At 49.7% G+C, this 23,811-nt stretch overlaps 1 protein-coding gene across 17 annotated transcripts in view; it reads right to left on the bottom strand.

The window, feature by feature from the left end:
- Positions 1 to 1,686: 1,686 nt before the first annotated feature.
- Positions 1,687 to 23,811, bottom strand: part of ZNF618 (zinc finger protein 618) — a 171,539-nt gene continuing 149,414 nt past the window's right edge. For 12 of the 17 annotated variants that reach the window (XM_054220261.1, XM_054220266.1, XM_054220262.1 and 9 more), the window contains 3 exons: positions 17,682 to 17,759; positions 12,318 to 12,419; positions 1,687 to 11,176 (listed from right to left, as the gene is read on the bottom strand). In XM_054220261.1, coding sequence (XP_054076236.1) covers positions 9,663 to 11,176; positions 12,318 to 12,419; positions 17,682 to 17,759 — 1,694 coding nt within the window. In that variant the 3' untranslated portion in view covers positions 1,687 to 9,662. The remainder of the gene's footprint in view (positions 11,177 to 12,317; positions 12,420 to 17,681; positions 17,760 to 23,811) is intronic. The other 5 variants (XM_054220272.1, XM_054220274.1, XM_054220278.1 and 2 more) reach the window with 2 other exon arrangements.

Here is a 23,811-nt window from a genome sequence, read left to right as displayed (position 1 = left end):
ACCCAAGGGGACACGCGGCCACCACACGCAGAGACTCACGCGCACAAGTACAGAGCTCCTGAACACAGCCGGGCTGCGGCACCCCGCTCCTGACCGCGTTCCCACGTACAGCGTCTCAGGACGGACAAACCTCCAAGGCAGGCAAATTGTTGGAAGACCAGATTAGAGATGGTGAGTTGTCAGTTTTGCTAATTCCGAAATGAGAGGAAACTATGGGATACCTCCAGCAGAGCCCAAGTTCTGAGCTACCATTTCCTTTATTACTAAGGCTGAAGTAGTTGCGTCCTGTTAAGGCAGAAATTAGAGAATGGGGAAATAAGACAGGATTGGCTTAAGCCTCTGATGTTTCCATTTGCGATCTTATTTATCCTTTTAAACGGGTCTAGCAAAAAGGACCATTTAGCGCTGGCAGACACTGGCATGCCGAGGAGGCCTGGCCTCCAGCCTTCTGTGCTGTCTGGCTGTACATTATCCACTTTATATGTTTAGATTTTCCAAACAAATCCTAACTCCCATCTGGTTAGGACGTGAGGACACCTAACCTTGTTGTTTACTGAAATCACTCTTACATCAAGTCTGTTGCAAAGCTCCAGCTGTTCTTACTAATATATTCTGATAGTTTTATTTATTATTGTGGCTTTTCGTCACGCGTGACCGCTACCCAGGAGAGTCTATCCCATTGCCAGACCTATCGCCATTCCGCGTCTCTGGGTTTTGTTTTTTCCCAACTAACAAATTCACTACAAACTTCCTAATCCTCAAGCAATGGTTTTTTTGGGGGGTGGGTGCACGGTTAGAGAACCCCAAAGGATGGCAAAGCCGGTCAAGAAAAGGACACCTGAAGGGTGATGGACAACGTACCTTGGGTTTTCCAGCGGCAGGCCTGGCCTCCTCCTCTGAACCCTGCTCCATGCACTTGTTCCACCTGGGACCATTCCCCGGCGGTTTCTGGTCCGTCAGGAGGTGGCTCTGGGAGCTCCAGAGAACATTGGCACGGCTGCGTCCCCGCGTGCGGAACGGCCAGCGCTCCCCCCCCAGCCCCACGTCCTCCCGACCCAGGGAGTCGCTGACGCGGGTCCCGACTGACACAGCCTCCAAACAAAGACTTTCCGTGCCCTCTCCTACTCTGGTTACGGTTATGAACAGCCGTCAAGGGCCTTGACTCGTGCAGTGAACCTGCCCAGTGCCCGAATGCTCTTTTCTCCTGGGGCGAAAGCAAGCTGGCAGGTGGATCTGCTGATACAAGCGCGGAATCTCTGACCGCGGAGCTTCAACACGCTCCCTGAGTCGGGACTACGGTGCCCAGCGGCAGCTCGCACCGCCGCGGCAGCATAAAAACCAGCTGAGCTGAACCCGTCCCGGGGCTGTGAATCCAAACGCCGCCCTTACAACGCGCCGAGCAGCCCCTCCAGCCACTCTCGGTTCCTTCCGCTACACAGAAACGTCTCACTGGCGGGAGGAGCAGGTTCACTGCGCCGGCAACCAGGCGTGAGACAGAAGGTGCTCTGGAAAAGGCTCCAGCGAGCTCTGGGCGCAGGAGGGGTGCGGGGAGAAGCCCACTACGGAGTTCTACAGCTGATGAGGTCCATCAAAGAGGACCGCTGCTGAGATTTAGGTGACGTTTTCCCTCCTCACAAGACACCCAGCGCTCGGCGACGTCCCTTCATGTGCTTGAAAAATAGAAAACCCCAGACACTTTTTTTTTTTTTTTTCCTAAAGGTTGTTTTATTGTAAAACCATAAATACAACACTGACATGAAAATCCTCAAGCAACGGATGCTTTCTTACAGTTACAGTTTGTCTTCTGCCTTGGCATCAACTCTGAAAAGAATGTTGCAGAAACATGTCTCTAAGATATCTCCAAATGACCGAGCTCTGGCCTGGAGCGCTCAGCTCGTTTGGAAGCTAAGTGGAACTATTCCTCTTCTCTCGTGGAATATTTCCATTCAGACAGCAACAGACTCGTTAAAAACAGCAACATTTAAACACCTTGATTTTTATTTTTTTTTCTTTAATAATCCTTTTCATTTGACGTCAGTCTAAGTTTCAAACAGCACTGAATTTATTTAGCTGTAAAAAAAAAAAAAAAAAAAAAAAAAGAACAAACCAAACCAAAACCAAAATCCTAAAAAGAAAAAAAAAAAAAAAAAAATCAGAAGAACTTGAGTTGGCCTCAAGCGTTCGTATATCACAATGAAAATCAGCAACTCAACCCCGTGCAATATTGCTCTCTATTGAGTCATTCGATCCACACCAACAATACATGAGACTTCAAACAGGTTTTGTTTTGTTTATTAACACAGCAAGTGTGACATTAGATAACCTTTTAAATACAGTACATGGTACAGCGCGGGGCCAGCTGCCCGCACTTTTCCCCATTATGAAGACAAAGCCAGCGGTGGCGGTTTATAAAAATATTGTGTTGCTACAAAAGTATAAATTAATGCTACCGGTATTAAGAAATATTAAACACATAAAACTTATAAGGATTAAGAAAAATATTCATTAATACCTGTAGAAAACTCTGGCCTAAAAAAGATATTTTTTGTATATTTTTTGTATATTTTTTTTTTTGTATTTTTTAAGATGACATGAGATTCTTGCACTCGCAGGTAGAGACACGCGCAGGTGCATCTGTGGTATTGCCTAGAACATCTGCATCTACAGAAAGGAAGGAAACGCGCAGGAGTCACTGAGGGCAGGGAGGGCGGGGGGGGGAAGGAGAACGTTAATTGTTTGCTCGATGAAACGACACGAATTCAGCTCCCAACAGGAGGTTTCAAAAAAAAAAAAAAACGAACACACGAAGGAGGAACAGCTTCTCTTTTCAGACTGGCTGCAAACAAGGATTTCCCGATGGTTTGGTTTGTCGGCATGACACTTTCTAGCTCCGGCGCGGAGCAGAGTCCTCCCGCTCCGGACGACGTGCGTTCCGCCCGGCCTTACGGCCTCCACTAGCCACCTGTCACGAATGTTTCAGTTCATCCGTTATCAGTTTTCCTTTTAAATAATGAAAAATATATAAAATTTGAAGTCCCAATAACTTTAAAGGGACCGTGGCAAACAGCTCCTAAGAGTGTTGTTCCTTCCAGAACACATGCCGCCTTCCTCGAGCGGAAAGGTCCTTCTCCATAGATTGCAAGAAAAGAAAAAAAAGAAAATCCCTCCTCCCACCCCCCAGCCCGCTGGAAAAAAAACAGCCCCATCCTACCCACGCACACCGCCGAGACCGCCACAAGGCCCCCCCAGAAGACTGCAAACGAGCTGATGAGGCTGAAGTGTCGTTTTAAGGAACTTTGGTTGTAAAAAGCAAGGGTTTGACGTGCCTGTACTCATCGACTCCACCATAAACCACCCCCACGGCCAAGGCTGCGCCGCCCACCCCCCAGGTACCGGGCCGCGCTACCCACCGCCAACGACGCCGGAACGACGGGCAGGAGGAAAATCGTTTCAGTCAGCGGCTGATGTTGTGCATCAATGAGCCGTTCCTGTGGCTCACCCCAGAAGCCATTCTAAAAATAATTCCAACCCAGCTGCCTACGGATCACTAGAGCCTAACGCGTGCACTGGATGCGCCGCTGTCTAACGTGAGCAAAACTCTTCCGTCAAGCTTTAAAACTCTTAAGAGGAGCAGTAAAAAACCCACCTAACCAGCCAAACAAAAAACAAATTTCAACAGAAACCCCTCAAACATTCACTATATAAAATTAAATTTCAGGGCAATACACTCTCATTGGTTTACCATTTCTGGCCTAGCATAAGCAAACTACCCCACAGCACCGAGGAGGCATTCCGCTCGGAGCTGTGCTTGGCTTCACCCCTCCCTATTTTCATCATCGTTTGTTTCGTTCGGTGACATTTCCAGAAGCCCCAGGAAGATGATAACCCGCGGCACGGGGACAGGTCCCGGGCGCTGTGAAAAGGGAGTTCTTATTGCTACGGGGCGCCATCTTCAGAAGTACCTGACACAGGACCTTGAGTCTCAGCCGATGTTTCGGGGCGTTCCCAATGGATGCCGTGGATTCAAGATCACGGCGTAGCACAGAAAATGCGCAGCAGAAGCAGCGGAACATTTAATACTCTCCCCCACCCCGATTCTTTCACCTTGGCAGCGTAAGGGTTGACAAGACATTCGCTCCTCAACTGGTGTTTCCTCCTCTGCCCCTTCTGCCGGTCACTGCCTCCCTCCTTTGGAAACCCGGTTCATGTCTGTACTGGAGCTTTGGGAAGGGTTCGGTGCTGCGGTGACTGGGAAGATGCAGAGGAAAACGCTCTGTGAACCCCCCTGGACCTATCAGGCAGGACCGGAGTCGAGACGCAGGAATCACTTCCCACCTCTGCCGCCAGGCCCTTTGCTCTCAGCAAGGTCCCAGGCAGCCCCGTGCCGTACGGAGTGGGCTCCCGGAGGCTGTCCAGCCTTGTTCCAAACAACAGGGCTCAAAAAACATTCCCGTAACAGACTCCTCCCAGATGAACAGATTTCTCCTCCCTGAAAAGGTTTCCCAGAATCTGCCTTTAGTGTCTTTATGTTCATTTTCATCCCGTTACTCCTAATTATTCCATAGGGAATACCTTGTCCCCTCCTGCGGGTGCTCCCTCTGACTGCTCACAGGAGCTCCTCTCCACCTCCGTTGGCCAGAGAGATGCAATTAGAGATCTGGGTCTTTCCTCAGGACAAAGCAGCACTCCCAGCCTTTCCGTAACTTTTTGCCTGCTCTCTTACTGTCTTTTGATTTATAGGAACTTGGTGCTGTTTAGAAATGCGCACGGCGTTCTCCGAGTCGCACCATGTCTCAGTCACCCTGCTCCTGCGCAACACTACGTCCTGGCTCGCCTTCTGCGGGACCCAGAAGGTGGGAACGGTCCCTCAGACGGGGTGAGGCTGAGTGGACTCATCCCCCAGGATGAACCTATGCCGCCATTTCTTCTCACGCTAAACCTTCCAGGTTATTGCAAGCAGCTGGAGAAAAATGAGCCGACCAACCTGAGACATCGCACTGGATTAACTCAGACACCACAATTTAGAGCCCAAGCAATTTTCAGAAGCGTCCCCCCTCTATTTTCAGTCATTCCCGAGCTTTAAGCCTGATCTGCCACAGCTTCATCTGCAAAATTCCCGTGAGGGTCGTGACTCCCTGAGCTGCTTCTGGACATATCCTCCGATCAGCAGGGGAGAACACCCAGCAAGCGCAGTTAAATCAGTGCAGGTCGTTCATGTGGATGCTTAAACCAATTTATCCCAAAGTTAAACTGGTTTAACCAGCAATTAACAGACAACTGAATTAGACAAAACCTGAGCCCGCAGTCGGCTTTCACAGACAGTTTTCCAGATTGCACTAGTTCAAATACAACCAAATCAGTTTTCTTCGAACAGACATAGAGCTTTGACAGAAAGAAAAGTTTACTTCCATCTGAAACCGACCCAGGCGCAAGACACCAAGCCCACCTTGCAAGCCAGAACACAACTACTGGCCACCAGTAGAGACATGGGAGAGGAGACAGCCACAGCAGAGAAATTTGGGCTCCATGTTCTCCACTGACCCTCTGGCTGCTGTACTCACACAGAAACAACCTTCTCTTTTGAAGAGCTCTGCTTTTGTACCCTGCTTTCTCTGTTTTCTAGCAACAAGGATGTTCAGACAGGACTGGAAGGCCCTTCACTCTTTACAGTTCATCTTCTGCTGGTGCTTGCTCCCCACCTGAAGATGACAACCCCTCTCACAGCAAACTGGGAAGTCAGAAAGAGAAGTCTGCGAGGTCAGGCACAGAGTAAGCAGCAGAAACTAATGAAAGCCTGGAGGACACATACACCACTTTTGTATCCCACCACATTTCTCAAGTGCAAGTAAAGGAAACAAACAAGCAGAAGGCAAATTCCCAACGTGACCTACCAGAGGATGATCCCAATTCTGAGGACTTCTCCTCCTAGCTCCGATGGAGCAGAACCTCATTACAGCCCTGGCCAAACTAAGAAACCCTCTCCTCTCCGGTCTCCCACCCCAGGATGGACAATGCTCCTTACAGCGCGAGTGCTGCTCCACACCACTGAGCCAACCACAGAACCGAATCATGGAATAGTTTCGGTTGGAGTAACCTGGCAAATGAAGAGCTTCCAAAATTCACACCTTGGTAAAGTATCTATGCTCCCTAGAATGCAAATCCAAGTCTTGAAGAGGTAAGGAGAAATAGGAGCAAAATTTGGGGTAAATACGTGTGCTCCAGATGTGCTTCCCTCCTTTTAATGAAGCCGAAGTACATCAGACGAGTCAGCCTGTGGGCAGACACGCCACGAGCAGAACATTGACCAGCTCCTCTGAGCAGAACATCTTGTGACTACATTAAGCCTCATGAAAAGCTGCGGCTTCTTCCACTGAGTCGCTGGAGAAGGCGGCTGGCCAACCAGCTCCTCTTCTCACAGACTGCTCCATTTTAGGGTTTTGGGTTTTATTTTGCTTTTTCAGCTACTACGTCGAGTTTTTAAGTCTTTGGGAGAATCTCATCTAGCAGACAATGCTGCATGTTTGCTTAACATCCATCATTAGTGCAACTATAACCAAAGTTGCTTTGGAGTTGACAGTTACTCGGCCGGGGGAGAGGGCCCCTCAATCCCTCTCTTTGGTCGTCACAGGAAGAAAGCTCTTGATCTGATGCCAAAACCACACTGGGAAAAGGGGAAGGGGAGATGGGCTGGGAGTTAATGGTGGCTGCGGCCTTTCTGTTTGCGTGTCCTGGCTGTGCAGCCACGGTCCAGCTCTCTGCTGGGCACGGCCGGGCATCAAATGACTGCACAAATGACTGCAATTTTACCTCATTCTCAATTCCAAGGATTTAAACCTGTGCTAACTCTGCGTCGTCCACTCCCCACCCTTAATGTCTTGCAGACAGACAACACAATGAGCCCGAGTTGTCAAATCCCACAGAAATCATCAGCCTGTCCCGTAGCAAAGGAGTGCTGGGGTTTGGAGCTTTCTTTCCAAAGGAATGCAAAGGTTTTTGCACGTTCGCCCGAGCACCGACGAGCCTGGGATTGGCTCTCAGGGTCTCAGGTCTCAAGCTAAAAGGTGCCATGAGAAGAAAGAACTACAAATCCTGTCCCCGGTTCTGCCCAACAGCTGAGCTGCAGGGCACACACTCTGCAGCCTCAGAAGCTAACCTTGCTTTGGATTCAGCCTCCAGCCATGTCTTCCTGCAGCAGGACACCTTGTGCTTTTCAGTGGGAACAGCAGCACAGCACAAATGCTTTGTAGTTGGAGACTTAGTTATGGTTTGTTACAGGCTTCTCCTGCACTGCGAGTGCAAACAGATGTGGTACCGTGGGCGCAAGAGGTGGCTGGGCTGGCAGAATTTGTACGGGAGAAAATAAAACCGGCAGGAAGAAAAGTTGGCCCTACAACCAACACCTCCGTTTGCAAAAACCACTGCCAGAGAAATCAGATCTCCAAGCGCCTCTGCCTCGGCAGCGCATCTTCAAGTGCTGCTCCCCCTGCAGCTGTCAGGGGCGTTGCAGACTGTGTCTTTTAAGATATCCATATGCAAAACTTACATTTAGGAGACGAGTAGTTTTGCCCTGATGCCGGTCACAGTGCCGAGAGGTCAACCCAAATGCTACACTCAGGCCTAACAGCAGATCCTGCTTCCAGGCTGAAAGGGGCAAGAGAGCTGGGTGCAAAGAGCCACCTTCAGCGACCTTGACCTAGGGAAGGTCTCTGCCACGCAAACCGTTCCCTGTCTGCGCCCCCTGGCAGTGACGCTGCCAGCTGGTGCCTGCCAGGTTCAAGGCATCTGCTCACGAAGCCTGAGAGATTGGGTTTGCCATTTCTCACGTCTTGGGACTTTCAACTTCTATTACAACCAGAGACGGGCAGGCGGGATTTGGTTTAACATCTGTTCAACAGCAGCACTTCACGGAGGGCCCCCAGTCTCACCACCGCATTGTCAGCAACCAGAACCCACCCCTGCGCCGCGGAAGGGCTCCAGCCCCCAGCCTGCCTGCTCGGGGCCCAGCGCGTCCATCCTCCCGAACCGCCGACGCTGCTCTGCTGCCGCTGTGACCGCAGCTCCAGAGCACGCTACTGGAAGCAGGAGAAACTACTCCAAAAATAAGAATTTGCTTCAATTTGCCTCCGGGATACAAGTCCCAGTGATGAAAAATTTACAGTTTGGCACCAGAAGATGGGAATTGTCCAAGAGGCACCAAACCTGACAGCCTGCGGAGATCTCGTCCAGCAGCCCAGGAACTGTGCCTACAGGCACGGGACACAGCGGAGCACCGGCCTCGGTGGACAGCAGAGCGACTGAGATGTTTTTGCATTATGATGATCTCTAATTGCATTTGGGGTGAGTCGGTAAGCGTGAACGTTTAAGGGCCCGCGGCCTTCCTAGCCAGAATGATTCAGCAACATAACAAGTAGTGTAATGCACTGTAGGTATTAAAAAGACATTCGTGCTACTAGAGGAAACCATTCCAAACAAAATGGGAAGATATTCTTTGCACTCAATCAGGAGCACTTACATTCAGAAGGATCTTTGAGCCCATGCACTTCTCTAAGCTTCCTTCAAACCCCAGTTTGACAAAACTGATGATCTTTGTTCCCCTGAAAAATCATACACCTTGGTTTGTCCTTGGCCTTGCGAAGGTTACTTTGAGTGTGGGTACTGAGAAGGTCTACAAAAAGTTGAGGTACAATGGCAGCTGGCAGACCCCGGCAAGCTTGCTGGTGGCCCACAGGCATCTGTGCTGTCACCGCGTGCTTGCTTTTCCTGGTTTCTAGCGTATGAGCAACTGCTGTGGTTCCCATAAGGATATTATTTAATTGCGAACGGGCTACTCTAGAACAAGTTTGAGGACCCCTGATGTACAGAGTTCACAGAGAAGCTAATTAACACTGGGAATTCAGAAAAGAAGTTATGCTGTAAAAAAAAATATCCAAGAAACGTAACACACATTTTCTGCCATGAACCATTTCTCTTAGTTTTAAATCAAGCTTATAAGCACTAGCTAACGCGTTTTAACTCAAAACTGGGAGTGGAGATAGCAGAGTAACTTTCGTTTTTTTTGCGAAAACCGTCTATGAAAAAAGTTAAAAATAAAATTAAAAACAACCCTTAAAGTCTCCCTTCCTGATTTCTAAAGATACCGGTGTTCATAAAACACAGCTGCCCTGATAACATGCACTGTATGTCAAGAAGGCTGCAGACAAATGCCCTCAAGGTGTACAGTTATTCAAAGGAGCAAAGTCCAGTGCAGAACTGGTCTGTTCAATGTAGTCTGATTATCCATGGCAAGATGGCCCAGGGGACAAGAGGAAAGGTGGGGTGGAGGAGAAACAAAAGAAACTTCAAGTCACTTTAGATCTCAGCTGCCTGAAGACTTTAGAACATCAGCCTCCCATTGGTCTGCCCACTTGAAAACATTAGAAAGTCTGTCAAGTCCACACACTATCTATGGAAAGGAGCACGTTCCTGGCAGAGGGCTGTCTCTCTCACGTGCTCGGCTTTCCTTTCAAACTTAATTTTATATATATTTATATTTTTATATATATATAAAAAAGCACTTGGTTTCCAGGGGCATTCATAATGAGGTCCACAGTGTTTAGAACTTAAAATTCTTTTTCTTTGTTTGGAACAGTGTTTTAAAGTTTTGTTTTAATTAAAAGACAGTCTTAAAGCATGTTGGACTTCAAAAACATGAGTTTGTTCATGTCTTCTGGACTGAGTAGCCGTCTCCTTTTGATTAAGAGAGCCTGCTCACACATATTTACACATTCGCTTCTGGCACCAACAGCAGGCACTGCTAAGAGCCAAAAGGCTAGCTTGGCTAGTTTTGTATGCTTTTGGGTAACACACGACCAGTACTGAAACAGGTCAGGGGTGGCCTGGAAGAGAGGTTCTTGCAAATAATCATAGACTTCATTTTTCCCGAACCAATCTTCTTCCTGAGCTGCTGTGGCTTCCCCTGCTGCCCGAGGCTTCTTGGTTGAAGGTTCAAATTCTGTTTCTTCTGCCCAGGACTCTTTCACCTCATTGATCAACTCACAGACCTTGCCAATGATCTCTTCGTGCTGGTACGGTGGGACGGGCCGCAGCTTCTGCTGAGGGTCTAAGATCATGGCTACCTTGTGTGCCGAATGGACTTTGAAGTTCTCCTTCAGCGCCTCCAAGAAGAGGTGGCAGAGTTTGCTGACTACGCCAGCATCGTTAGCTTTGGAAGTGAACAGTTTCTCCAGTTTGACGTAGGTGGGCAGTACCAGCTGCAAGGTTGGCCGGCTCTCGTTGCTCAGCTCGATCACCGCCTGTTTCACCGGAGCCAAAATGGCTGCCAGGTTGCTGAGCAGGTGTTTGTTCAGGTTTTGGATGAGGTTCATCTTCTTGGCCCTGCTGTAGAACTCGCAGATCTGCTCGTAGCGCTCGTGGACGAGCAGGAGGGAGTCGGTGACCGAGTTCCAGCAGGGTGGGGGAGAGGTCTCTTCCAGGGAGCCAAAGGTCTCCTTCGAGAGGCCCGTGGATCCTGCCAGATCTTCACAGACATTCAGGAGCTCGATCACTTCGTGCATATTGCGAGCCTGTAGTGTTCGCTTATTCAGCACACTCTGCACTACTGAGTTCAAGGCACAGGCCGAACAACGCAAGCACATGCCTGCCTTGGAGAACGCAGAGGAGTTGACTTTGCAGTCCGTGACGTACACCGTCCTGATCTCCGACATCACAAACTCCGAGAGCACGTTTTGTACCCAGTGGTGGATAAAATCACCATTATCTCGAATGTCTACGCCCTTAATTCCCAGGACGTAACTCTTGATGTGGTTGCCTTCCACCTGATAAGCCGTCAGGATGTAGCAAGAATCGGGGCCGATGCTCTGCGAGTGGCAAGTGACACCGATGCCAAGGCATGCATTGCTGCCCAGGGCGCAGGTGACTTTCACCTTCACTTGGTTGTACATCCGAGGCAAATGCTTCAGAGCCAGTGTGTTGAAATTGCCAAGGATTTCGGTGACAGAGAAGGCACCATAGCGAGCTCCGCTATCCACCAGGGTCTGCGCTAGCTTGATGAATTCCTTCCCACTCACCACGCTCAGAGCCCCAAGGTCAGTGCACATCACCCTCAGGAGCCTCTCGGCAATGTTCTGCCGCTCCTTCTCTGGGATCGCGCTGTTCCCTACCGAACCGCTCGCAGATGCTGCAGTGAGATACAAGGAGGGAGAGAAAGCACCAGATGAGAATTGCTCCTCTGCAATGGGAGAGGGGAGGAAGTCACAAAACAATTCTGAGAGAGACTTAAAGAGGTGGAACATGCCCAGATGATGGCAGAGACATCTCCAACCCTGGATTTCTTCCCCCAAGGGTTTATGGACAGAGAAACCGCCAGGGACAGGCCTTGCTCTTGCTTAGAGCAGCGAAGAGCTTATCTGTGTGCTTTCCCTGGTGCGGGGACTGAGGCAGCGCGCACACTTTCTACTCACGATCCAGTGCCTTACCCAATGGCATCTCTGCGGTGTTCACTGAGGAACCTCCCAGGTAAGTTGTAATCACATGTGCTGTTTGCTATCCACGTCTATGGGCTGGTGGTCACAGCTTAGCCCAGCTGGAAATCTGGACATCTTTCCTTTTTTTGACTTGAGCCTTTTCTTTGAGACAGTTATTTTAAGAGGAGTTGCTTCAGTGAAGCATATAACTCCCTCCGCCACCTCAAACACTGCTGAAGCCCGAGTTTCCATTTCTTCCTCTGAAATCCAGCAACCCCACTTTGTGTGGCTGATTCTGGGCAACGTGAATCTCATTTCTGGCCAGAGCAGAACATAAAAGCACCATGTTTTTCTATCACCCTTCCCCCAGGCTGCTCAGGCTCAAGTGCTTCAGAACCCATTTCCCACGGGGCTGTGTTTTACCTTTTCCCGTGGTGAAGCGCAAGCTCTCAGGACGAGCTGGGGATAAAGCCAGACGCTGGCTGCCTGTCAGCACAGCGAGTGACAGGTTATGCCTATGTCCCACCACGATGACTAGATTAATTTTTTAACCCCAGGCCAGGAAGTCTGATGTTAGATCAGAAGTTAACTTTTTCTGGGAGTTCCCAAATGCATCTTCCTTACAAACCTTTCCTACCGCTTCCCCAGGGTTCCCAGTACTTTTTGCACACGAGCACTCCTGTAATGGGAATGGGTGCTCTGCTCTGCAAGGCAGGACAGGAATTACGGATGAAATCAAGAGCAGTCAGGTGAGGAGAGGGGCCTTGTGCGTTGCCCATCACTGCTGCACCCACTCTGACAGTCACTTGTTCAAAGCGGACAGGTAAGCCCGGGACAGAAAAGCAAATTACGTACTATTGTTGGCGTTATTTCTTTGGAGCTGCGGTTTCCACTTTTCTTCAACGACAGCTAGAGGCGATCTGGGCTGGCTAGAGGCAATATTGTTCTCGTTGTCAGCTGTGGGGCGAGAGACAGGGAGCTGTTAGAAGCACAAGATAATAATGCTTAAAGCACAAAGAAGGGGAGACAGTACCCATCTGCTCAGCATTTACTTATGGTTCCCTTAATTTCTGGAACAGCATACTACAGTCTCTGTAGCCTTTAACCAGTTTTCAGTGAGATGGCAAAGTACTCTCAGAAACCCTGAAAAGTGTCTTTGGACTTGCAACCCATCACCTCCCAGAACGTGGCTGAAACGCCAGCGGCTTTTTCTGTGCATCGGTGCCATTGGTGCCATCAGCACACCTTGAGAAATGTCTCCCAGTCAACTCACGCTGCGCACCAGGAGGAATACATGTTCCTCGTGCAGCCTGACTCGTGCAATTTGCTTGCTTTCGAAATGAAAGGAGGCGTAACAAACATTTATCCTTCTTTTGTTTTACTGCCTCTTTCTGTACTGCAGGTGGCTTCCCTTTTCTTTACTGTTAAATAATTTGTTTTCCAATCTATGCTCAGCTCCTCTGTATCTAAGGATCTTTTTATAATCTTCATATGTGGCTTCCTCCCGCTGTAGATAGAGGGCCAATCGCCTCTTGGGCTGCCCGCTGCTGCCTCCGACTGGAAACAAAAAAACCCATGTTTCTGGAGTGTGATCAGAGATTGCTCCTTCCTATCGCTGCAGATACCAGCGGCCCTAGGGGCCTTTGTGTTCGTGCTCCCACTTCTCCATACGTAACTGGGCTAAGTACTTTGGCTGTCAATCCAATGGGATCTTTCAAGGACATGCAGTCAAGGTGAGTAAATTCTGTATCGTATCCATGTTCTTTCTTCTCCTGTGCCCCAAGAACTTCTCCCCACCCTCTAGAGGATATTTTTTAGTTCTTAGTATGCTTCAGTATGAAACTGGGCTCTGAAACAGGCTGTGAAGCAACAATAAAGTGCACAATGAAGAGAGGTGGAAGACGAAAGAGAAAGATGGAGAGATTGATGACCAGGCAGAACAGAAGGATGGAATTAAAACCAAAGAAGGCAACGCAGGTCCTTTACTCATCACAGTTGGGCTCATCTCACCTAATTTTGGACACCTCCATGAGACACCGCTCTCTTCAAAGTGGCTCCCTGACGCTCCTTTTACACTTAGTGGTGCAAAACAGGCTTAAGAGTGCGATTCAGTCACCCAAGCAGAACTAGATGTCTCTTGTAGTATAAGATCCATCATGCTCTGAACTCACCTGGAGTCAATGACTTCATCTCCACTGATTATAAAGCGAGTCCGAGCTGACCAGCTCAGGTGCCAATATCTATAGCCTAGGCACACCAGCCTGCAGCGAAATGAATCCTGCCCCAGCGCACCAGCCAGCAGAGCACCAATTAGAGGAATGCCTTCTGAAGGCACACACAGGCGCTTTGCTCTGCAGCCCGGGTTGATCCGGTGCTGGGCAGAGCAGTGGGCTGCCCATCAGAACAAGCAGGAGGGGGCAAAGTTGCTCTCTTTCAGGAGCGGCCATGACCTGGGACAGAAGGGAGACCAGCAAGGATCTAGAGACAAGCAACGATGTGATGAAACTTCAGCGCTCTCTTCCTTACAAGCAAGTCCTCTCGAATTTAAGGAGCGCTGGATGTTAACTGCTGGGGCATCCACAAACCTCAAACCTTGCTGATAAACAGCCACGGACCGCACAGTTATTATTATTAGGTGGGGGCACTGCACTGGCCACGGACCGGATCAATACCTCAGAGTAATCCAGGATATGGCAGTACCAGGGCAGACTGGGACTGGCTCAAGTATGTGCCCAGGGAATTCACTGGTTGGGGCTGGTACTTGGTGGCATTGCCGTGCTCAGGACTGTGGTCAGACATCGGTCTTTGCAGGTGTGGAAGAGATGGGAAGAGCAGGAGGTGCTCCAGTGAATGCCAGAGATCAGATACAACACATCACTTTTCCCCCAGCATTTGCCCAGACTAACTGCTCTTGAGCTAACGCCACCAGCGTCCTCAACTCCAAACATCTGTAGGCAGGCAAAGGAAAATGCTGGATGTTGCCTACCAACTTTGTTCATGGTTCAGGCCTTCCCTGTCTTGGTGAGGCGTGTGGCGCAGGAGAAACTCTCTATTTTTCCTCCCCCCAACACTTTACTTCATAATAATAGGGGATTTATTATGTACAAATATCTGCCAGCGTCCAATATGGCATTAATGAGATTTGTGCATTTCAGACTCATCTTCCTTATCAGGCAGTCTGTGAACTACACAGATCATGGTTCTTTAACTCCTCTTCACGCCTCCAATCCTTTAATCCAGGTTCAGCCTAGTCGTCCTTTCATTTTTTCAGCTCTAGGTTGTAGGAAGGGCATTATATGGTAGCACTCGACCTGAACAAAGTACTCTAAAGGGAGTCAAAGCTGTATATTGTACAGTGTAATTACAGAACAAATTCCTTTGCCTGGTGTTCTGCTGTTCTATTTCGGCCTCTCAGCATCCAATTTACATTCTAATTGCTTCTTCTCATTGTGTAGCTGCTTTATGGAGCTATAATCTCTCCTTACTACCTTCTAGCCTACAGGCTCAGCCCTCTGAATGACTCAAGAGCCAGTATGTCCCTGCTTTTGCTCCTTGAGGCCAGGAGCACGTTCTCTGTCCTCAGTCACTCGCGAGAGGGGCTCAGTGCATGCACCATGTTTAGTTGGAGGAGATTTGCTCCTTGCATCAGACCTGATAAGCCAAACTGGACCCCTGAACACATTAACTGAGGGTGTATTTAACCCATATGGGCTTCTTGTATCTCTGCATCCCCATAGTGAAACGTTCCTTGAGCCAGGCATATGGACTGGTATAAACCGCTACTATGCCAGTGCCCTCGGTATGTGGATCCCATGTCACCAGTCCTGCTGACTACCGCAAGGGTCTCTGCACTCTCAGACTTCGGAGATGTTGTGCCAATGCTGCTTTCTTGGATATGGGAATTCCCAAGCTCTGACAGGCAACAAACTGTGACGAGGGCAACTGCAAGCCCTGTGTAATCTCCGCAGCTGCTCTGCTGAAGCACAACATCCAGAACCGGACACCCACCGACGCTGGCTGTAGCTTTCACACCTCTGCATTTTGTTTTGCCCTCACCCCACAGCAGCAAATACCATGCCGCTCGCCCCCAGCTGCACACATCTGGAGGAACGGCTGCTGCTCCCTTCAGAGGAAGAGGCACAAGGAAAGGAGTAGCAAGTGCCACGCAAAGAGAGGCCACAGCTTTGGGGCAGCCTCGGTGACACCTGGAGAACGCATTCAAAGAAGACTTGGACAAGCTTGCTGTCACCGTCATTTGTACCTTAACAAAGTTGAGTTTCCAAGTAAACTTGGATAACTAAGGATTGCTTTTGTGTTTTGTTTTTTTTTACTGCTTCATTCACAGTTCCAACATAATCAGGGACAAAACCACTTCACTTAGTAGCCTTAAAACTCAAAGTCAAGGTTACTCATGAAATACTCTCTAATTCCAGCAGAGGTGATCCTGGACACAGTCCTATGCGTGAGACATTCGGGAAGAGGCAGCCAAGCAGAAGACAGGGACTTACAAACAGCAGGGAGAGATGAGAAAATAGAGTTTAACAGGAGTAATCCTCAACTGGGGAGAGCGGACTTACCCTTTAATGTATCCCTGCTGACATTACATGAGTTGGATCACAGATACCTGCTCCCTCCAGCCCTGTTCTGTGTCCAAAGTAACTCAGGTGAACAAGCCCAGAGGCCACGGGTCATTTGTAAAGAAGAGAGAAGGAAGAAGCTGCAGACAGCACTAGCTTAAAATTTTCAACAGCTCACATCGTGCCAGTGAATTGCCATTCCCCTCCTCTGACACCTTAGCCTTGGGCTCTCCTTTGCAGCTCCTCTACTCAGCGTCACCAAGAGCTGTAACTCAAAATGCTGCATTTCAGCACGAGAGACCAGAAGAAGGAACAGGATGGTTGGGACGTGGCTTGGAGGGAAGCAGAAACCGCCACTGACAGACAGCAAGAACAGGCCCCAACACCGCGGAGTGACAGCAGCCGCTGCCCCCAGCGGAGCTGCACCGCTCCTCGGTGTGCCGTGAAGTCCACTTACTCCACATTAACCAGCTTACACTCTAACAGAGAATAACATCCACAAAACTCATACCATCTCATACCAAATCACCCTAAATGTCTCTTCGTAACATTACAAAGATGATAAATAAAGCAGCTGCTGAACAACACGCAAAGCCTACACTAAGATTCACCACTAAGAACTGAACTGGAACCGAGGAACCACACAGAACTCAAGGGACACTCATTAAAATTAGGACCAAAATTAAAACACAGAACAAGGTAAGAACTTTGATGAGAATTGCACTGTTAAAGACTAGAAACTACGCTTTTCCTCAAGCCACTTGTCCTTCCGTGCCACTCTGCTCAGGTCTTACCTGTAAAGCGAGGGCAAATGCGGATACTGAACGTGTATCTCCACAGAGCCGCTGTCTGTCGGAGAACACAGGTCTGTCAAAGGCGAGTTAATTTGTAAACCTGTGTTAACTCACTTGAATTTTCATTCAAGAGGAAAAAAAGAAAAAAATTCTGCCAATGTAAAAAAAAATCCTGTTTCTACTTGTTTTAATATTCTGAACGCTGCCTTTGAAACAACTTTGGCTTTGAAATTTTAGAATTGTCGTTTATGTATTGAGATAGAAGACCAAAAAAGTGGCTTAGAAACAAAGTAGTGGAGCCACTCCTCAGAGTTTTCTTTTGAAGAGAGCTGAGAAGGAAATGAACAGAACTGCTGAAATAGCGAATTCTTCTCCTGAGAACACATTTCAGTCCTCTGCAGAACTCCAGGAGACAGGAGCACAGAAAAAGACCCGTGTGGGCGAAGGCCCTGCTGCCCTGCAAGCACTGCTGCTTCCTCTGCTTCAGCGAGAACTCCCCTTCCTGCAGGAGGGATTCCATCTGCTGTAGGAGCGACCCATTAATGCTTACGCAATGAGCATTCCCTAGATTACTCTGGATAAAGGGAATGAGGAGCTCGACGTGCTCAGAGCACGTTTCCTCCCTTCCTAGGGCAAGGAGCGCTATTTCGGACACAGCTGAGGCTCGCATTGCTGCAGCCGCTGCTGTGTGCTCCAGCCTTTGAGTATCTGTTTTGCTGCAGGTGAAATTACTGGGGCTTTGGAAACCGTGAGCACAAAAAGCTCTATTGACACACAACGGGGTCAACGTCAGGCATCAGCGCAGAATTTAATTCTCCGCTTTAAGCGAGTCGAAGTGCCCAGCTTACCTGCATGGGACTGCATGTGCTCCAGGAGATTGTTATAAAACTGGAACTGGATTCCACAAGCTCCACAGGTGTAAGGCTCTGTTTGGGAGAAATCAGTTCAGAAGAATTATACAGAGTATGCAGGGAAGCAGCACACGTGCATACTTCAGTTCGTACAGTAGCGGGGCAGCGCCTTAGGGCCCGGCCCTTGTCCCCTCAGCCCACGTGTGCACGTCACAGCGGCTCCCGAGAACCGAACCCGCAGGGCTCGGGCTGGGATCCGGGAAAGCGCTGGGGCACGTCACTGCTTCCTGGGCTGGGGTCGGGCGTTTTTCCACGTACTTCACTTTACTGCCACGAGAAGGCCCGGGATGGCAGAGGGACAGCTCGGGCACTAAAGTAAAGCACCTGCGGGGGTGTGTGGGTGGAGGATCTCAGTGAAGCTGCACAAAGATTTGCGAGGCTGCACGCTGACTGGGGTTTGCCAGCTCCTGCCTGCTGCAGGCTGTTTTAAGCATGCTCTTGTTCTTTTTAAGCCTGGAAAGTAATGCACGGTGAATTCATTTTATATCCAGTTCTGACAAATTGCAGTCTCTGCTGCCTTTCCTCAGTAAGACGAGCACCAGGTTGTGAAAAATCCTGTTGCTCAGAAGCTGGGGCATGGAGAAGTGCCACGGGGGAGCTCAGCGTGGGGGCTTTTGTGGCTGTCAACAAGTGCAGCAAGACTGGGGAATGGTGGGTGCCACTGGGCTCGGCGGCAGCAAGTCGCCGGGGTAAGCAGAGGCGGAGGGGAAGAAGCACAGGAATCAGAGCTGTGCCAGAAGGCCGAGAGCAGAGCAGGAGAGCTGTGTTGCCAGAGTAATATGGATGAGCCGGAGTCAGGAAAGAGCTGGGCGCAGAGCTCCCTCGCGAGCCGAAAGACACGTTTCGTTCTGTTCTAACAAGTATGTTGAAGGTGCATTTTTTCCACTGAATTAACCTAATAGCAAATGTTTGCAGTTGCTCGTTTAAACAGATTTAGTTGAGCGCATTAGTTGACAGATGTAATATCCAACTACAGTAGCTGAACTATGTTAACATTGCAGCTCGGTTCTATACCTCCAGACAGACCAGCACACTGCCACCACCGAGACTGTGGCATTCTCTTTCCTAACAGCAGAATGGACGAATGCAAGCGTTTGGCATATAAACAACTGTGCATCTGAATGCCTGGCACACACACAGAGCAAGGTCTATATACACACCAGAAATCTGTATCTATGTTCGAAGGGAAAAATATATTCTGTATCAATGAATAAGCAAAAGCACCAGCATCCAGGACGGAAGAACCAAAACACAGGAAAGCGCAAGCCTGACTCGGCTATAATCTGCAAGAAGTCTATCTCAGGTAGCAAAACCCAGAATTCATCAGAAGGCTACAGAAAGCTGCGAGGAAAAAACATAAAAGAGACCAGGAACGGTTTGTATACGCTACACTTCTATGCCGAAGGTTAAACACCCTGCTGTGCCCTTCCCAGAACCTACAGCCCTCTGAAACGATGGAGCCAGCCCCACCTGGAGGAGCTGTGCTCAATGCTTTATTTACCTTACTGTATTTTCTGGTGATGCTACTCCTGTGTTGTGCTGGAGTGAGGAAGTTTGTAAATGCTGTACTTAAGTAACTGTGCTTGTGAGAAAAAGGGAAGACTTTTGCAGCTGAGTGTCACCCTTAGGAATTTCAGGACAGGGGAATTAGGCTGTTTCTGCTGAAATCATCAGTCGTGAAATAGTCAGTTGTGGTAAAATGCCACAAGAGGTACAACGTAATCTCATTGTTTAGACTTCTTTTATAATTATCAGAGAGGAGACGACCCCACATGTGTGCAAACCATCCCCCTTAGATACATATTTCAATGTCAGATGACTTGTGTTACAGATGCACCTACTTGCCTCTGCTGCTTATGGAGCCTGGGCTGCTCGGATGGAAATGTCTCAAACTAAGTGGGTTGACTCCCCCGCTTCAAGTGTCAAAATTAACATTTGATTAATTTAATGAAAGAAGTCTCACTTCAAAGAGCCTGCTGAAGGCTGCTGACAGGTTCCTGGCAGGGTCAGAAGAGCTGCAGTGCTGCAGCCAGGGCAGCCAACAAAGCCACCACCTCCGTTCTTTGCCCCATTGCTTTGCTGGAGACCCTTCCCCTACAACAAGAGCTGGGAGAACAGAAAGTCCCGTACACCTCAGGTGCTTCAGAAAGTCTGAAATGTAGAGGTGCCACACCATGGTTCTCTGGGACACTTCCAGGTTTCCATGTGCTGTTTCACCATGAGCATGCACATGCATTCCCTTCTGCCATCTCTGCCTGTAGTAACCTTGACCAGAGACAACAGTGGCGGAGCAATCCATCCTTCACTGCTGCAGTCCAAGGACTCTCCTCTGCTCCCAGACAAGTCCACGAACTCCACAGCTCCCCTAGAAGCAGGTTTCCGCGTGGCCACCAGAACAATTCTTCCCCTAAGCTCAGTTACAGGGAGCCTCACTGGGAAGCAAATCACCCACATACACCCAGCACCCTCCAAGCACCACATTTCTCACCTTCATTTTCTCTCTTGTTTCACTACATCCTCTTATTTCCTTCTCAGCTTATTTTGTCTCACTGAGCTGCTTTACCTTCCTCCTGTTATATTCTCAGCTATTTTATCACCATAAACCTGTGTTGTCTTTCTTCTAGCTCTCCCCTTGCCTGACTCCACTGCTGACCAGTCTTTTCTGTGTCCTTCCCATCTCCATCCATCATGCAGTGACCACCAAGGTCTCCACAGTTCATCTCAAGTTCCTCCCTCTGCCTCAGCAGCATACTGTGCACTCAGTGACTCTGAAAGGTCTCTCATTTCTGATTCTTCTCAGAAAATACCTTGTTGATTTTCATCCCATTTCCAAAAGCGTCGCCTTCTGTTCTACCACAGAAACGTCCACCTCTGGAAACAAAACCATTGTCTCCTTTCAAAAACTGATTTCACATTCTGAAAATGCCGAAACATTTTCTAAATACTTTTGAGACAAAAAGTCATAGAAATCTACAGTTTGCCACAAACAAAACGAATCCAGTTAAAAACCAGGGATAAAATTTAAATTCATCCAACAATTCAAAATTCTTTCCCAGGAAAGAGGGAAGGGATGCTTGGGAGAACATGCAGAATCCCAGTGGGAATGACAGAATTCGCTTTATTTCCCAGGGCGTTCTCAACCCTCATACTTCTCAGATTCCCTTTTGCTCCACGGCGCAGAGAGCTGGGAACGGTCAGGCTGGTGGAAGGAGGGTGGGATGTGTCAGTGCTAGAAGAGGGAGAGGGATCTGGACGGTGGAGAGAAGAAAGAGGCAATCTCTACCTGAAACCAGGCAAAAGCCACCGCTGGAAACGAACTGCTCATCTGGGCTGGTTCACACAGTGAATGAATTCCCCCTCCCTTTGATTTCTCCTTGCAACTTAAAGGTACAGTTAACTGGAAAAGTTGTCGAAACTTCTCTGCTTCAATCAATGAACGCCTCCTTTCCCTCTTGGCTTTGCTGGTGGTGGTACAAGGAAATCCGGGACCCATTTGTGCTGCCTGCACCAACCCCCTGAGACCATCTGTGCTCCCCAACAGCCCCATTTGTTTTGGGTGGTCAAGACAGGCCTTGTATGTACGAGCGAACAGGACGAGCGGCTGCGCAGTCAGCTCAGAAACGGCCCAGAAATGGCTCAGAGACTGCCGACCTGCGGCAGGACTGCCCAGACAGTCTGTGTCATGCTGCTGGAAACCTCCCTCACCTCCTCAAACCCTTCACTGCTTCTCAGGAACCAATTCCTCTTGCTGCTCCCCATCTGAGGGGGTGGGAGTTGTGGCAGGAGCAACAGGATCCCCTTTCAATGAGAAAAAACCAGCCATTTACCTCCCGTCCTCAGACAGGCTCCTGGCTCTCTCTTGGGCGCACGGGCCTCTTGGCAATGCCAGGTGCTGTGAACTTTCCAGCCCTGCTCCCTTGGCGTGGGCTGGGGAGGAGGGTGCTCTGCTTTCCCCAAGTTTCCGCTACTCGCATTGCCCTGGGCAGATGCTAAAGACACGCCGGTGCCAGCAGGTCTCTTGCTGGGTATTTGGCTTGCTCAGGCTGCGGGTGGGACTCCAGTTCACGCCATAACCACAGCTCCCAGAGCCCCGAGGCCTCCTGGGCTAGTGCAGGACGTGGGCTACATCATCCCAAGACCCCACCAATTCCCAGTGGGCATTCAGGGATGCAGCACTCGCACAACCTTCCTTCACACTTGTATCTCAAGGGAGTGGAGGATTAACTCACCAGGCCGCATGAGAAGCTTTCCCTTCCTCTCCTTGTTGCCACAGCTCACTCCTAGTCACCACTGCTCAACCTAAAGCAGCTGGGTGATGGGAAGGGAGGGTGTGAAAACAGCCCAAAGCTCACCTTACACAGCCACGAAAGGTGGCAGGAGCCAGGCAGAGAGCTCTCACCCAGGCTGCCTTCAGAGTATTCCCCCGTTATGGGCTGAAATCCCGAGCTGTGGTTGCTCTTGCTGTGTTGGCCAGGCTGGGACCTAGGCACAAGGTCCTGCCGTTTGCACGGCGCAGACTGTGGCCTCTGTTACTGACTGCCACCAGTGCATCCTATACAAAAACTTCACATTAACAAGTAAGCCATTAAAATCCTGCAACGTTCAACTCCAAACCTGTAGCCCAGCATTCTCACACTTCGCTAAACATCTCAGAAGATGAAATGCCAGGCTCTTCCTCTACCCACCTCCAGAAAGCAAGCTTTTCACATAGCCAAGACCACGGCCGTGATGCGGGGGCAGCAGTCAGAGACGCTGCATGTTCTGCAGGCCTTGGGATACATCCTGAGCTCTCCCATGGGCTCATATTCAGCCGCAGCTACAACGCCCTTCCCTGCAGTAGCAGGAAAAGCTGGAGAGCCTGTGCAGCAACAGGGAAACGGCTCTGCCTGGCCCCTGACACATGCTGCTGTGCAGGGATCTCCGATCCTCCATCTTCTGCCACAGGGCTGAGCTGCACACAAGAGGCTTTGCTGTGGAAGGGATGGAAACAGGCTCTAAGTCTTCACAAAAGGATAACAAACCATCAACTGGACCCTCAGAGAGTTCAGGCTGCCGCATTAGCCCCACCACCTCTCTGGCTCTATGTTGCTGCTGTACGTTCAGAAGCCTTCTGCAATCCTGCAGCCTAAATTTGGCAGCAAAAAGTCTGTGCATGAAATGGCACATGTTGCGTGGGCCAGACTTGTCCCCACAGCATCGGTGAAGAAGGGGAGAGGGTACAGCATGGAGTGTTATGACAGGCGACCGGCTGCACAGGGCCTACACTGCTCCCCCGCTCTGTCCACCCACCATCTTCTCCCATCTCCTTCCTCCTCCAGTCCCTCCTTCCTCTTCCGATCCCTCCTTCCTCACTGCCCGTCCCCTTCCACTCACAGTCGCTCCTCCCCGCTGCCTGCCATGCAGAGGAGCAGACCCCGGCGCCTGGAGATGGCCGTCCCTGGAACGGCAACACTGTCCCCAATCCAGCAGCTGAGCCAGGGTCCCGTCTCTGAACAGCAATTCTGAGACAAAATACTCGAAAATTTGGAATAAGGAAGAAACCACTCTGAACAGGTTCTGTCTGCCAGCAGAAAAGGGCTACTGTACAGCCAGCTGATCTCAGCGGACTCCTGAGGGGAGTCTTCCCTCAACGTAGAGGGTTGTGTAGTGGAGAGCACAAGAAAATCCACGCAAGCAAGAAGTGCCATCGGAACTGCAAACACCCATCCCAGGGCACTTCTAACAGCCTCCTGCAACCTGTCTGAAACTCGGGCACTGCAGCACCCCCGAGCACCGGCATTTTGTTCTCCTTATCCAGCACCAAAGAGCTTTCCTCCCAGAAAATAAGAGACGTTTGTCTGTGGTGCACCGGCTGCTGAGCACAAAGCGCTCCTTCTCCCCAAAAGCATCCTTCCCCAGAAAAAATGACCTCCTTTGTGAGGCAGGTCCCTCTCCGCTCTGAGGGAGACACGCCATCACCTCACCCTTTCCGGCTGCCCAGGTACTCTCTGAAAACACCTTTACAGAACCCTAAAGCACCAGCAGCTGCTGAAGCCTCTTCAGTCTCGAGCCACACAGAACTAACACT

This window comes from Rissa tridactyla, chromosome 14, assembly GCF_028500815.1.
Source record: "Rissa tridactyla isolate bRisTri1 chromosome 14, bRisTri1.patW.cur.20221130, whole genome shotgun sequence".
Lineage (NCBI taxonomy): Eukaryota > Metazoa > Chordata > Aves > Charadriiformes > Laridae > Rissa > Rissa tridactyla.
Note: the sequence above shows the minus strand (reverse complement) of the source record. Positions and strands in the feature narration are given on the sequence as shown.